Source organism: Aquarana catesbeiana, linkage group LG11 (assembly GCF_042186555.1).
Source record: "Aquarana catesbeiana isolate 2022-GZ linkage group LG11, ASM4218655v1, whole genome shotgun sequence".
In the NCBI taxonomy this organism is placed as follows: Eukaryota; Metazoa; Chordata; class Amphibia; order Anura; family Ranidae; genus Aquarana; species Aquarana catesbeiana.
In genome coordinates this window covers 42289673-42306367 of record NC_133334.1, presented here as the reverse complement: position 1 = coordinate 42306367, position 16695 = coordinate 42289673, and the positions used below count along the sequence as shown (strand labels likewise).

Below are 16695 nucleotides of genomic sequence, written 5' to 3'. Positions count from 1 at the left end.
TTCCGAATCTAAAGTCTGTCAGATTTGTGGCTGGAAAAGTCCACTGAAAGTCCGGGGAAGCCCACACACGATCGGATTGTCCGTCGGACTTTTGTAGCCGAAAAGTCCGACCGTGTGTACGCGGCATTAGACTTTAAAAAGAGAAGTATTGGAATGTTTACTTACCTAGGTGGATGCATTTGTAACCCCGCCAGCTCTAAGACTGAGAACCGAGCAATCAAACACCACCGATCGCTTGGTTCTCAGAGCTCCCCGAGCGGAGAGTTGATGGCTCTCAGCTCTCACTGGAGCGCTGGGGAGGGGGTGGGAGTGACCGGCACAGGCTCTCTATGGCTCGCTGAGAGGCTGAGCCGGGTGGCGGTCCAGGCATGTGGGCGGATCCCGGCCATATGGTTACGATCTTTCCGAAGCCTGGACCGGCTCTGTGACGTCAGCGAGCTTTGTTGCTTTTGGGTATTCAATGCAGTCCTAGCCTCAAACTATTTAAAAGTGACCCTGTTGCCAGGTGGGATTATTTACAGCTATAGCCTTCTATAAAAGAAGACGTTTTAGGTTTACCTCTGCAGTGGGTGGTGCATTGAAGCTTAGCTCTCTTGAAAAGCTCTGGCCCTACTATCAGATTCTTCTGGGTGTGATGGATAGCATGTTACCCTCACCAACCCCAGCATCACTACTGCAGGCAAAATTTCAACATACCTCCCACTAGACAGATAAATATAAAAGCATTTTCAGGTGGCTGAAGCTATAAATTTCTCCACCTAGCAACAGAATTGCTTTAACAAACCACATGTCGCTACTTAAAGTGGTTCTAAAAAGTCTGTTTTTTACCTTAATGCATTCCTAACATTAAGGAAAAAACATCCCACTGACCGTTTCCCTCCTCCCCTTCCTATCCCATCACATCACATCTATGTGGCTCCCATCACTACTGCAGCACCACTCCTCTACTTTGTGGTCTCACAAGAGACATAGGCTTCCGCTGCTGTCACTCAAACTCCTGTGAGGAGGGAGCAGGTGGCACGGCTTACCAGCGCTGTATGTGTCTATGGGCACACACAACCCATCATGGGAGTGCACCTGCATGGCTTGCTTTCGAGGCACCCGCAGAGCAGAAAAGGTGGAGGGGGACCGCCAAAGAAAAGGTAAGGTATTGCACAGAGCAAGCAAGTATAACTTCTTATTTTAAAAAAGCATCCCTTAGAACCACTTTAAATTTATAAAATCTATCTTGTAGGATAATTTAGTGGACGGAACCAAATAATGGAAATGATGCAAACAACTGTTTTTTGCTACGAACACCTGCAATGACACCCCATACCTTTTGTTCTGAATCCTTCCTTGAAAAAAAAAAAAAAAAAGCTGGATACACATTATACAGTTTGTGTTGTTCAATTTCCTTTAGATTTACCTTCAGCTATGTAGTGCAAGGGCCTGGCTGATTGCGTACAAATTGAAAGCGTTTAGGTTTGACCTTATATTATATGGTTTTGGTAAATCTAAAGGAAAATTGTACAAGAAAATTGTATAGTGTGTATCCAGCTTTACTCTGTCTTACATCCTCATAGTTGTATATCTGCAGTGTGAGATCTAAGGCACTTTAGAATTCTCAATGTTCGATCTCCTGCGCCAAGTAGTGGGCCCCAAACGCAATTATAGTCTCTTGGCCAGACACATCTGGAAGGATAACACACACCTCGCTTCCCTTCAAAGACTGGAGAAGTCTCACAACACTAAAAACATTAAACAAAACAGAGGCCACACAGGCCTAGCACACAATCCTTAGTAAATGTCTTTTAATAAATACAGGGGTAAGTATCATACTCCCAAACGCTTGTAACATAGCTTGTCCAAAGTACCTATTGGCTCGGAGGAAGAGGGAAACCTCAAAACGCATTAGCCTTTGGTACTGCAATATAGTCCTTTGAGATGTGGGCACTCCTACGTAGACTTGAGCTAATGGTTTTATGACAAGCTAAGTTACAAATGTTTGTTTGTGAGTATGTTACTTACCTCTATATTTATTAGACTAAGGATAATGCGCAAGGCCTGTGCCCCCTCTGCTTCATGTTTTTAGTGAGATCTAAGGCTGCTGCCTCTACCTGCTAGTCTCACCAGAATTGGAGATGTCATTACTGTGCTGTTCAATGCTCTCCTTGCTGGTGAGAAAACTGTACCTGGGGACCTGAGATGCAAGGATTTCCCAGCGTCTGCTTTATTCATTCTGTGGATCAGTCATCAGGGTAGCATCACTGACACAAAGATAAACAGTGCAGAACAAGGAATGATAAAATCAGTAAAGGGGAAGAGATCAGATGCAGGGAGCCTAACGGGAACACTGGAGCCTGTGCTCAAAAAAAAGCAACATGAGGTTCTTAGGCCTAGAAAACACAGTTTAGTTCCTCTTAACCACTTGAGCCCCGGACCATTATGCTGCCTAAGGACCAGAGGTCTTTTTCCAATTTGGCACTGCGTCGCTTTAACTGCTAATTGCGCGGTTATGCAATGCTGTACCCAAACGAAATTTGCATCCTTTTCTTCCCACAAATAGAGCTTTCTTTTGATGGTATTTGATCACTTCTGCAGTTTTTATTTTTTGCGCTATAAACGGAAAAAGACCGAAAATTTTGAAAAAAAATGATATTTTCTACTTTTTGTTATAAAAAAAATCCAATAAACTCAATTTTAGTCATACATTTAGGCCAAAATGTATTCGGCCACATGTCTTTGGTAAAAAAAATGTCAATAAGCGTATATTTATTGGTTTGCGCAAAAGTTATAGCGTCTACAAACTAGGGTACATTTTCTGGAATTTACACAGCTTTTATTTTATGACTGCCTATGTCATTTCTTGAGGTGCTAAAATGGCAGGGCAGTACAAAACCCCCCCAAATGACCCCATTTTGGAAAGTAGACACCCCAAGGAAATTGCTGATAGGCATGTTGAACCCATTGAATATTTATTTTTTTTGTCCCAAGTGATTGAATAATGACAAAAAAAAAAAAAAAAAAAAAAAAAAAAAAAAATATTTACAAAAAGTTGTCACTAAATGATATATTGCTCACACAGGCCATGGGCCTATGTGGAATTGCACCCCAAAATATATTCAGCTACTTCTCCTGAGTACGGGGATACCACATGTGTGGGACTTTTTGGGAGCCTAGCCGCGTATGGGACCCCGAAAACCAATCACCGCCTTCAGGATTTCTAAGGGTGTAACTTTTTGATTTCACTCTTCACTGCCTATCACAGTTTCGGAGGCCATGGAATGCCCAGGTGGCACAACCCCCCCCCAAATGACCCCATTTTGGAAAGTAGACACCCCAAGCTATTTGCTGAGAGGCATATTGAGTCCATGGAATATTTTATATTTTGACACAAGTTGCGGGAAAGTGACACTTTTTTTTTTTTTTTTTTTTTTTTTGCACAAAGTTGTCACTAAATGATATATTGCTCACACAGGCCATGGGCCTATGTGGAATTGCACCCCAAAATACATTTAGCTGCTTCTCCTGAGTATGGGGATACCACATGTGTGGGACTTTTTGGGAGCCTAGCCGCGTACGGGGCCCCGAAAACCAATCACCGCCTTCAGCGTTTTTAAGGGCGTGAATTTTTGATTTTACTCTTCACTGCCTAACACCGTTTCGGAGGCCATGGAATGCCCAGGTGGCACAACCCCCCCCCCCAAATGACCCCATTTTGGAAAGTAGACACCCCAAGCTATTTGCTGAGAGGCATGGTGAGTATTTTGCAGCTCTCATTTGTTTTTGAAAATGAAGAAAGACAAGAAAAAACTTTTTTTTTTTTTCTTTTTTCAAATTTCAAAACTTTGTGACAAAAAGTGAGGTCTGCAAAATACTCACTATACCTCTCAGCAAATAGCTTGGGGTGTCTACTTTCCAAAATGGGGTCATTTGGGGGGGTTTTGTGCCACCTGGGCATTCCATGGCCTCCGAAACTGTGATAGGCAGTGAAGAGTGAAATCAAAAATTCACGCCCCTTAGAAAGCCTGAAGGCGGTGCTTGGTTTTCGGGGTCCCGTACGCGGCTAGGCTCCCAAAAAGTCTCACACATATGGTATCCCCGTACTCAGGAGAAGCAGCAGAATGTATTTTGGGGTGTAATTTCACATATTCCCATGGCATGTTTGAGCAATATATCATTTAGTGACAACTTTGTGCAAAAAAAAAAAAAAAAAATGTGTCTCTTTCCCGCAACTTGTGTCGCAATATAAAATATTCCATGGACTCGACATGCCTCTCAGCAAATAGCTTGGGGTGTCTACTTTCCAAAATGGGGTCATTTGGGGGGGTTTTGAACTGTCCTGGCATTTTATGCACAACATTTAGAAGCTTATGTCACACATCACCCACTCTTCTAACCACTTGAAGACAAAGCCCTTTCTGACACTTATTTTTTACATGAAAAAGTTTTTTTTTTTTTGCAAGAAAATTACTTTGAACCCCCAAACATTATATATTTTTTTAAAGCAAATGCCCTACAGATTAAAATGGTGGGTGTTTCATTTTTTTTTTTCACACAGTATTTGCGCAGCGATTTTTCAAACGCATTTTTTGGGGAAAAAACACACTTTTTTAAATTTTAATGCACTAAAACACACTATATTGCCCAAATGTTTGATGAAATAAAAAAGATGATCTTAGACCGAGTACATGGATACCAAACATGACATGCTTTACAATTGCGCACAAACGTGCAGTGGCAACAAAATAAATACATTTTTAAAAGCCTTTAAAAGCCTTTACAGGTTACCACTTTAGATCTACAGAGGAGGTCTACTGCAAAAATTACTGCCCTCGATCTGACCTTCGCAGCGATACCTCACATGCATGGTGCAATTGCTGTTTACGTTTGACGACAGACCGCCGCTTGCGTTCGCCTTAGCGCAAGAGCAGGGGGCGACAGGGGTGCTTTTTTTTTTTTTTTTTTTTTTTCTTTATTATTTTTTTGCTTTTTTATCTTATTTTTAAACTGTTCCTTTCATTTTTTTTTTTTTTAAATCATTTTTATTGTTATCTCGGGGAATGTAAATATCCCCTATGATAGCAATAGGTAGTGACAGGTACTCTTTTTTGAAAAAATTGGGGTCTATTAGACCCTAGATCTCTCCTCTGCCCTCAAAGCATCTGATGACACCAAGATCGGTGTGATAAAATGCTTCCCCAATTTCCCAATGGCGCTATTTACATCCGGCGAAATCTAAGTCATAAAATGCTCGTAGCTTCCGGTTTCTTAGGCCATAGAGATGTTTGGAGCCACTCTTGTCTCTGATCAGCTCTATGGTCAGCTGGCTGAATCACCGGCTGCATTCTCAGGTTCCCTGTTGAGACAGGAGAGCCAGAGAAAAACACGGAAGACGGTGGGGGGGGGGGGGGCATTCCCTCCCACGGCTTGTAAAGGCAGTCTAGAGGCTAATTAGCCGCTAGGATTGCTTTTACATGAAAGCCGACCGCTGGCTGAAAAGAATGATACCAAGATGATACCTAAACCTGCAGGCATCATTCTGGTATAACCACTCAAAGTTGTGAATGGCGTACCTGAAGACAAAAAAATGGTTAACAATAAAGCACAGTAAACAATAAAGTATAAATAATTACATACCTGAAAAACAAACATGATAAAACATAATAACAATAACAATAACAATAACAATAAAACACTGCAGAATAGAATACAGTAAAAAAAGAGCAGAACAATAGAGAGAGAGAATAGAGAGAGAGAACAATAAAACGACAACTATTTTTTTTTATTTTATATATATTTTTTTTTTTTTTTACACTTTTTTTGTAACTAACTTTTATAACTGTAACCGGTTCCAGGTTCGGGTCTCTCAAAATGCGATGGCATCTTGGGAGACCCTGTGAAAGTGTGCCTAGTCTGTGCAATGCTGTACCCTACGCTAATACTCAACTAGTGTATGGTAGCGTTCAAAACATTCACCAATGCAAAGACCAGGATTGTCAGGACAGGAGGGACAATAATAGCGGGTGTCACGCCTATATCCGCGTTTGCTGCAGACACAACATCTTTTTGGGGGGGGTTCGTTGGGTAGGGGTACTCGGGAGCACATAAAAATGCTTCTCATGCAGCCGACTGCATTTCCTTGGGGGATGTGAATGGGGGAAGTACGGGCGCTGCAGAAGTGGTGGGTTCCCAATTAGGATTGGCGAATGCAGCAGGAAGGGCACTATGGGCACGACGGGCCTGTGTTTGTCTTTTTGGTGGCAGCGGGACACTACTTGTGCTTGCCACCTCACCAGCTTGAACTGCACTTATGGGACTCGCCACGTCACCAAGTGTTACTGCAGTGCTGGTTTGACTACGACCGGGGTGTACTAGGCCGCTGGTGCTTGCCAGTTCAATAAAAAGCTTCCAAAAAAACTGTTAGCGATCGCAGGGATCAGGCCTGACTCTGCGAACGCTGCAGTTATGCGTTTAGTGTTTTGTAAGTGACAGTGATCGATCAATACTGCACTTGGGTGGGCTGGACTGGGCCGGGCGGAGGGGCAAAACGCAGGTGCTAACAGGTATCTGGGCTGATCCCGCTAACACTGCGTTTTTGGGAACCCTAAACTGCTGGGGACGCTAGTATAGATCTGATCGGATCAGATATTGATCCGTTCAGATACTATACCACTAAAGGAGGCGTATGCTGCGTGCGTGGGTGTTAGTGGTACTGGCGCTAACCTGACGCTGCCTGGGGCCGGTGCTTGCTAGTTCACCAAAATGCTACCAAAAAAACTGTTAGCGATCGCAGGGATCAGGCCTGACTCTGCGAACGCTGCAGTTATGCGTTTAGTGCCTTGTAAGTGTCAGTGATCGATCGATACTGCACTTGGGTGGGCTGGGCTGGGCCGGGCGGAGGGGCACAACGCAGGTGCTAGCAGGTATCTGGGCTGATCCCGCTAACACTGCGTTTTTGGGAACCCTAAACTGCTGGGGACGCTAGTATAGATCTGATCGGATCAGATATTGATCCGATCAGATACTATACCACTAAGGGGAGGTGTACGGTGCGTGCGTGGGTGTTAGCGGTACTGGCGCTAACCTGACGCTGCCTGGTGCTTGCTTGCCAGTTCACCAAAATGCTACCAAAAAAACTGTTAGCGATCGCAGGGATCAGGCCTGACTCTGCGAACGCTGCAGTTATGCGTTTAGTGTTTTGTAAGTGACAGTGATCGATCGATACTGCACTTGGGTGGGCTGGGCGGAGGGGCAAAACGCAGGTGCTAGCGGGTATCTGGGCTGATCCCGCTAACACTGTGTTTTTGGGAACCCTAAACTGCTGGGGACGCTAGTATAGATCTGATCAGATCAGATATTGATCCGATCAGATACTATACCACTAAGGGAGGCGCATGCTGCGTGCGTGGGTGTTAGCGGTACTGGCGCTAATCTGACGCTGCCTGGGGCGACGCATATCACCGCCGGGCGATCAGGGGGCTAAACCTTTATTAGGTAATAAACGGCGGGTGCCCTGACACTATAAAAAATAAACGAACTAACCTGCGTCACCCGTAACGGTTATACGGTGATCAGTGGTGAAAGGGTTAACTAGGGGGCAATCAAGGGGTTAAAATATTTATTAGGTAGTATATGGGGGTCCCTGTCACTATAAAACGCTGACGGCGAACCTAAATATTTACCTCACTAACTAGCGTCACCAGCGACACTAATACAGCGATCAGAAAAATGATCGCTTAGCAACACTGGTGACGGGGGGTGATCAAGGGGTTAAAACTTTATTAGGGGGGGTTAGGGGGGTACCCTAGACCTAAAGGGGGGTAATACTCACTGTCCCAACACTGTAACTGTCACAAACTGACACTATGCAGTAATCAGAAAAAAAAAAAAAAAAAAAACCTGCTGGTGTCAGTTTGTGACAGGGGGGGGGGGTGATTGGGGGGGGATCGGGGGGCGATCGGGGGGGGGGATCGGGGTGTTTTGTATGCCTGGCATGTTCTACTGTGTGTGTGTGTGTTGTGCACTCACATTGATGTCTTCTCCCCTCGGCGCTGGAACGGAAACTACCGAGCCGAGGGGAGATGACATCATTTCCTTTGCTGCTGTTTAGCATACAGCAGCAAAGGAGTGTTCCCATTGGCCGGCGGCGATCGCGAGGGGGGGGCCACGAACGGATGGCCTCCCCCTCATCTCGGATCGCCGGGGAACAGAACGGGACCGCTTCGGGCACCGGGGGGGGGTCCGATCGGACCCCCCACCCGCGAGAGGCAAATCACGTACATGTACGTGATTTTGCCTGCCCGTGCCGCCTTGCCGACGTAAATCGGCGTTAGGCGGTCCTTAAGTGGTTAAAGTGGCTGTAGACCCGGTACAACCACTTTTACCTACAGGTAAGCCTATATTAATAATAGCGCCGCTTATATTAATTTCTTTGGGATTTACAAATTAATATAGACCAGTTTTATATTAAGACTTACCTGTAGGTGCTTGAAATATCTCCTAAACCTCCACGGTTTTGGAGATATTTACTAAAAAAACGATTGCCGAAGTCATCAGCGCATCTGCCCTTTAGAAAGGACACATCGTGCCGTTTCCAATAGGGGTCAAGCCGTGACTGGCGGGAGTGACGTCACGTGACTCCAGTCACAGAGCCGGAGTTCGCTGCCCCGGAAGGAGGAGGGGCGAAGATGTAAGCTCCCTGCTCGTGGGGACAACAGCGACAGCAAGGGCTTCTGTGTCAGGTAAGTAGCCCATTATGCTTTACCTTTGCAGGGAAATAAAGCGGAAGTAAAACCTACCAGGGTTTACTTCCTCTTTAAGAGGTGGCATTTCAGTTGTTCCAGTGTCTTGATTTCTCATGTTGGGGGATAGACCAATTCATTCATTGAAAAAACGGAATACTCCCAGTAGTGGGAGGGGTTATATAGGGGAGTGCACTTCTTGTCTTAGGGCGTGCCAGTGTCCATCACCTAAAGGTGGCCTATAACCCACATAGTAATTACTATGGCTCTGTGTTCCCTGATGTATGAAAAGAAAGGGATATTATCTTACAACACTAATATAACATTTGGTGTAGTATGTTAATATTTCACACAGGTCCCATTGTTCCTCCCAGAATTCCTGGTCAGAGAAGCAGTTAAATACCTGAAAGGTCATTTTAGGCTTAGCAGCACTTGGAAAGCTCCAGGAAAACGCTTACCTTTTTGTTTTTGTTCTCAGATTTCTTTCCTGGTGTCCCGGGTGAAGCCACCTGCTTCTTAAGTTCTTCTAGTTGAGAAGTTAATGATGCAATCTTGGCTTTGCTCTGGAGCTTGGCCTTAGAGACCTTGGCTTCTGATGATTCCTTTTCCTCCTGCATAGCATTATCACATGAATGTGAAGTGAACCTGGCACTGTGGGTATGCAGCTTTATCTAACAGCTAACAAGCAACACAAGTTCATACATTGCTTCTGATTGTTTTGGGACACATAATAGTAAATAATACACCAGAAATATCATAAATATATTGGAAAGCAGATACAATCCTAGGCTGGTACTAATATCAAGCTTTCTTCAATAATTCACCTTAAAATCAAACTTGATATCTAGCTGTTTTTTATTGTATAAAAACCAAAGCTTGTTATATAAATGGAGATCATATACTCCAAAAACCAAATTAATACAATTTAGCCTATCTTGACTTAAAATAAATAGTTTCCGGCATGGGCTCTGAAGGTCCGGTGTTCTGACAAAATCTCCAACCGCGTCATAGATGGGTGTACTGCCCATACGCGAGCACAAGAAGGGGTTTCTTCTGCATGTCAGATTGTCACGTAAAAGCCAAATAGACCAACTGCTCTCGCCACCGCAGCACGCCTTTCTTTTCACAGCCTAAAAGAATCTCATCAAATACTCCAACTGAAATCGCAGCAGTGCGCCTGCGCAGGTATACAGCCATCTGTAATTGTATTTGATTTATTTGTAGAACTACTCGCATACATATCCACACATTGTTCTGTAGATTATTTTATCAGTTCAAAATGTTGAAGATCTGACAGGGGTTTCTATCATTGTCCCCACGCAGGCGCGCTGCGGCAAGTTCAGCTGGAGTATTTGATGGCATTCTTTTAGTCTGTGATATGCAGTACGCGCAAGCGCGTTGCAGCGGCGAGAGCAGTTGGTGTATTTGATGCCTTTTACGTGACAAACTTGTGCACGTGCCCGCAGCGCTCTCGTGCATGGGCAATACAGCCAACTCGTCAAAAACGACTTCCATAAATGACGCAGTTGGAGTTTTTGATGGGTTGGAGTTTTTGACAGAACACCGCACTGTAAGCCGGACCTTAAGGAGTGCACGCACCGATGATGTCATCGCCTACATGCACTCTGAATATTTCCTAAACTATGCAAGTTTAGGAGATATTCACAGTACCTACAGGTAAGCCTTATTATAGGCTTACTTGTAGGTACAAGTGGCAGATATAAAAAATTTGCTTTTTTTTTAAATTTTTTTTTTAGGAGCCTGGAAAGCATTGCACCAGTGATCAGCAGATTGTTGGTGCCATGCAGGACTACTGCAGATTGTCAGTGTGAGCTGTCTGCCCGTACATCGTATGGCCAAACAGTATAACATTGACAGGTAAAATCAATGAACTACCACAGAGTTCAACAGCGCCGTGGTAGCTCATTGAGAACTTCAAGCCAACATCCGCAAAGGATGTCGGGACTTGTAGCTCATTTATTCACAGAACTCTGTGAATTAATTCTGGATGGACCCTCTACACGCTGCTACCCCCTTCCCAGCAAACTATGCAATGAAAAACATGGATGTTTAGTTCACATACATTGCAATACATGTTTAAGCTGACCAACTGCGACAAAGTAATCCCTCTTCTGGCCTTCCCACACTGCCTTGCTACTACTAATACTTTGACGCTGTTGGTCTGCTTAAACTTGTATTGCAATATATGTGAACTAAATATCCCTGCTTTTCATAGTTTGCTGGGAAGGGGGTAGCAATGTGCAGATGGTCCATCCAGAAATTGTAGTGTTATTATGTGGTCACACCCCTTTAGCACCTGATAGTTCAAATACATGTACAAGCTATTGGGATTTGAGAACAGGTATATCTTTTCTCTGAATGATGATGCACACGGCTACGCTCTTTTCAAAAAGTGACAGCTGGTACAGGGAACTTCTCCCCATACTGCTGTCACACAGAGGCAGTGGATCCCTGGCTGCAGAAGCGGGAACATGTTATATGTTCCACCCTCTAAACCAGATGGAACATGTTCCCGAAGGTGAACTTATCCTTTGATGGAAGATTGGGTTCTGAAGGAAAGCAGGCGCTCATTCTACTCCCCACAGACTGCACAAAACTAAAGGAATAGACCAGCTACACTCCAAAGAAAATTCAAACATTAGTAAACTTATTCATCTGGACAACATGAATAGAGTGTCCCTGACTAGGACCTCCCCAGAGGTTTTTCACCCAAAATGCTGTCCTTAACCTTCAAGATCTATGATTACCTCCAGCTTTTTGGGTTAAATTCATCAGTAGGTCCCAGATTCATGTTGTCCAGATGAAGAACGGTACTAGTGCATGAAGTGCAGCCAGTCTTTTCCTTTTGACTTTTTTTTTTTAATCTGCAGCTTTCATTAAACGAACAAATAATGATTATGTCATAAACGTTATTGTCAGCCACCGCAATTAATGGGGTGACAACTGCCCCCCAATTATGCTCCAGTGTTGTCACCCTCACACACATGCCCCTGATGGAGACTAAAAGATGGAGACTGCCCTGCCCTCCAAAGGGAGGGGATCATGCTCTGCTTCAGTATGTCACAGTACATGTTGGCATTCATGGTTCCCCTCAATGAACTGTAGCTCCCCAGTGCCGGCAGTACTCACGCAGCCCCAGACCATGACACTCCAACCTCCATGCTTGACGGTAGACAAGACACACTTGTCTTTGTACTCCTCACCTGGTTGCCGCCACACACGCTTAACACCATCTGAACCAAATAAGTTTATCTTGGTCTCATCAGACCACAGGACATGGTTCCAGTAATCCATGTCCTTAGTCTGCTTGTCTTCAGCAAACTGTTTGCAGGCTTTCTTCTGCATCACCTTTAAAAGAGGCTTCCTTCTGGGACGACATCCAAGCAGACCAATTTGTTGCAGTGTGCAGCGTATGGTCTGAACACTGACAGGCTGACCCCCCCCCCCCTTTAAGCTCTGCAGCAATGCTGGCAGCACTCATACGTCCCAAAGACAACCTCTGGATATGACGCTGAGCACGTGCACGCAACTTCTTTGGTTGACCATAGCGAGGCCTGTTCTGAGTGGAACCTGTCCTGTTAAACCGCTGTATGGTCTTGGCCACCATGCTGCAGCTAGTTTCAGGGTCTTTCCAATCTTCTTATAGCCTAGGCCATCTTTATGTGAGCAACAATTCTTTTTTTTCAGATCCTCAGAGAGTTCTTTGCCATGAGGTGCCATGTTGAACTTCCAGTGACCAGTAAGAGAGTGAGAGCGATAACACCAAATTTAACACACCTGCTCCTCATTCACACATGAGATCTTGTAACACTATTGAGTCACATGACACCAGGGAGGGAAAATGGCTAATTGGGCACAATTTGGACATTTTCACTTAGGGGTGTACTCACTTTTTTTTTTCTCAGCGGTTTAGACATTAATGGCTGTGTGTTGAGTTATTTTTAGTGGACACCAAATTTACACTGTTATACAAGCTGTACACTCACTACTTTACATTGTAGCAAAGTGTTACTTCTTCAGTTTTGTCACATAAAAAGATGTAATAAAATATTTACAAAAATGTGAGGGGTGTACTCACTTTTGTGAGATACTGTAAATTCAGCCTACAAGCTGAGCGTATACTAACTGCATTGTCATATGTACTCATTACACACACCGCTGCAAAAATGTCACATAATCTGCTTATAAGCAAAATATTCTGCTTACGAACCCATTCATTCCACAGCTATTACCACTGTAAGAACAGACCTTGAGCTGCTGATCCTTCTTGCGCAGGTCATTGTCTTTCTCTCTGATCAGATCTTTCAGCTGTACCACCAGCTGCTGAGTCTGTGCCAGCTGCTCCGATAGATCTGCCACTGACATGGTGCCAGCAGTGGGATTGTCAGAGCCCTACAAAAACACAAGGTAATCAGAGATTAGTTCCATATTTCTCCTGCATTAAAAGTAGAAGGCAAGTATCCACAAAGTCTACTAACCAAATTAATCACCAATTACTAAGATCTTTATTGTTATTGGTATTCAGAGACACTTTATATAAATAAAAACTTGTAAAAACCTTGATTTTTTTCTTTTAATCCAGTTCACGTGACTGCAGATACCTTTCACTCTCTTCTTCCTGTTGGGTCAGTTGGCAGGTGTTATGACACTGAAGATAGGAGAAGGAGCAGAACAGAAAGTAAACTGTCTGCTGGATGACAACACATCGCAGAGATGTGATGATGTCACCACACAGCTGAATGGGGAGAAGAGGTTTGATGTAGGGTTGCACCGATACTAGTATTGGTATCGATACCGAGTATTTGCACAAGTATCGGTACTCGTGCAAATGCACCGATACCTGAAACCGATACTTTCAGGCTCGGCTCTCTGAGCTGTCAGTGGGTCTCCCCTGTGTTAAAGAAGTCCGGTAATTGGAGCTGTCAAAATAAATAAATAAATAACAGCCGGCAATTTATTAACAACTTTCCTCAGCCCTGAAACACTAAAATAAAAAGAAACATGGTTTCTTTTTGTATATTTCTGTTTCTTCATCTGCAGATCAATGGGATGAACAAATGTCCCATTAATAACCCTTAATTTACTCTAATCAGTCTCAATTAACTCCCTATTCTCCTCCATTTAATTATTTTCCTGCTTTTTTTTACGTCTATTTTATAAAAAGATAAACAATTAAACTTTTTTTTTGTTTGCTTTGTTAGTGAATATTTTTACATCAGACATCCCAACCTGCAGAAACTCATTTCAGGAATTAAATTAATTAAATTATTATTAAATATTATTTAAATCACTTTTTCAATATTTTTTCACAGTGCTTCTGAGGAAGGGGGTGGGGGTGGATGGTATGTGGACGGTGTCAGTAGTTTTTTTTTTTTTTTTAATAATTGACTTTTTTTTACAATTTAATTTGTTTTGTTTTTTTTTCCACAATGCTTTTTGGGGGGGAGGGGGTTGGGGCAGTGGACAGTGTTGGTAGGTAGGACAGGGGAGAGTGATGTCAGTAGTTTTCATTTTTTTAGAATTTTTTTTTTATATTTTTGGGGGGGCTTTGGTGAGATGTCAGGGGTCTAAACAGACCCCTGACATCTCCCCTTTGAGACAGACAAAGGGACTGAGGACACATATTCTCCCTCCCTTTCTCGGCACTAAAGATGAATGAACAGGAGACAGAGGCTCCTGTCCATTCATAAACTGAGAAGAGTAAAACACAGTTTACTCTGCTCATTTATCAGAGGAGCGATCTCGCTCGCTGTGTCCATTAACTAGTTCCCTCCGCAGCCGGTAGGAGAGGAGGGGAGCCGGCTGCGGGGGATGGGGGGGGGGGGCCAGAGGAGAACAAGGGGGGTGCAGAGAAGGACATGGAGGGGGCCCGGGAGGAGCACACAGAGCAGCTGGGGATGATCGGTGTGGCTGGAGGGACAGCTGTGATCACCGATCTCCCTGTATAGCTTTTTAGCTGACAGCCGCGGGAGGAAGAGAAGGAGAAGCGGCTGTCAGCTAAAAATCTAAACAAAGGAGATCGGTGATCACAGCTGATCCCCGCCGCACCGATCATTCCCGGGAGATCGGAAGGCGCTTGCGGGTGTGCGGGAGCTGCCACAGAACTGCGGGAGTCTCCCGAATCTTCCGGGAGACTTGAAATGCCTGTTACATATATATATTAACATATATTTACACATTTCACATTGAAAAAGCGCTAAATTAAAAAAAAATCTATTTCTTTTGTAAACAACTTTTCAATGCTTTGTACCATTGCTGACAGCTGAAGTTAAAACAGAACAGTTTCGGTAGGTATCGGTCATTGGTATTGGCGAGTAATGGTAAATGGTATCGGTGCATCCCTAGTTTGAAGGGTTGGCTGAGAATCCCTTTGTAAAGATGGACACAATGATGTGATGACATCACCGCATAGATGATTGGAGGGAAGAGGTTGGAGGGTTGGCCGATAATGTTGTAAAGATGGATGCGGTTATGTGATGGCATCATCACATAGCTGAATGTAGAGAGGCGCTTTGGAGGGCTGGCTGACAACACCTCTGAAGATGGGCATGGTGACGTGATGACGTCATAGCATTCACCACATAGCTGAATGGGGAGAAAAAGATTGGACAATGATACAGATTCAGAAGTGCTAATGTGGCTTTGTCAACCCAGTACAGGAAATGAGGCCACAATAGCAGTACTCGCAAGATCAAAAAGTACAAACATAGAAAAGGTGGTGAGATTACAAATTGCATATTTACATGTATATTGAGAAAAGCTTAAGATTTATTTGGGGAACTTTTGTATTTTGCCTGGAGTTCTACTTTAACTACACCATATGGACAAAACTAAAATAAGTTTTTTACGTTTTTTAAGTTTAGGGGAAGGGCCAGGACGGAGCACGGAGCCTTTCACTCCACTGAGATGCGATGCACAGCTTATCCCTCCTGACAGGCAAACTTTGAGGCAAACTTTGGAGACTGTTATCAGATTGGTGCACTCACGCACCTTGCAAATGTGAGTACCCTAATGTAGGGAGCTTCTATTATAATAAATATTTATAAACTATATCACATTATCCAGTTTTTATTTTCCTTTATTCCTAACTGTGGACTTGCTGCTGAAAACTGTGCATCTGGATTCCATCACTGAGCCGTGGGATGGCTCATAAGTGTGTTTAGACTCAATCTCACAGCTGAGTCGCATGCTCTGAGGTGAGCTGCTGTCCCCGGGGGGTCACTGGATGGCACTTGAGCATGGAATTCTGAGCACTAAGCACTAAGATTAATGCACGCACGTTGGATTTTTTATGAACTGTTTTTATGGACTTTATGTGCATTTCTTTCATATATTGGACTTTAATAATCACGTACCACATCTTGGATTTGATAGTCACACTCATTGTGTGGCACTTGGCACTTATCACTGTGAGATATATATATATTTATTTTTTTGTTATTTATTTTTCTTTACACGGTACATATCAGACTATATAAATGATTTTTCATCCATTATATATACAGGTAGTAGTTCAGTAATCGCTACTCTCATTCTAATGGTATACATCTAGTATATTATTTACACATTGCACTTTAAAATCACTTGTTTTATATATATATATATATATATATATATATACCTCATATGTATGTATATATATATATCTATAGATATAGAGAGAGAGAGAGAGAGAGAGAGAGAGAGAGAGAGATATTTGTTTGATATTTTCACCTTAGCGCAGCGTATCTTTTGTATACATTGTATTGCACGGCATATGAAACGTGTTCTGCGCGGGCAGCTAAGTGATTTCCACATTTGAGGCAATATACCATTGTGGCTCGCAAAATCCCCTTTTATCTAAAATAAGTTTTGCCGGCGCTTCATTCAAATCAGATGTTATTCAAGAAAAAGCTGCAAAGTGCAATCTTAGTGGCAACCAATCAAAATCTATTTAGGCATAGTGTTT

The 16695-nt window shown here is 43.4% G+C and overlaps 1 protein-coding gene across 5 annotated transcripts in view; it reads right to left on the bottom strand.

Moving 5' to 3' along the window:
- The window catches only part of LOC141111973 (uncharacterized), a 144875-nt gene that overhangs the window by 108028 nt on the left and 20152 nt on the right, over positions 1 to 16695 (bottom strand). For 4 of the 5 annotated variants that reach the window (XM_073604220.1, XM_073604221.1, XM_073604223.1 and 1 more), the window contains exons 3-4: positions 12996 to 13139; positions 9185 to 9337 (exon numbers count right to left, since the gene is read on the bottom strand). In XM_073604220.1, the coding sequence (XP_073460321.1) occupies positions 9185 to 9337; positions 12996 to 13139 (297 nt within the window). Of the gene's footprint in view, positions 1 to 9184; positions 9338 to 12995; positions 13140 to 13305; positions 13396 to 16695 lie in introns of all 5 variants that reach the window. The other variant, XM_073604222.1, reaches the window with a different exon arrangement.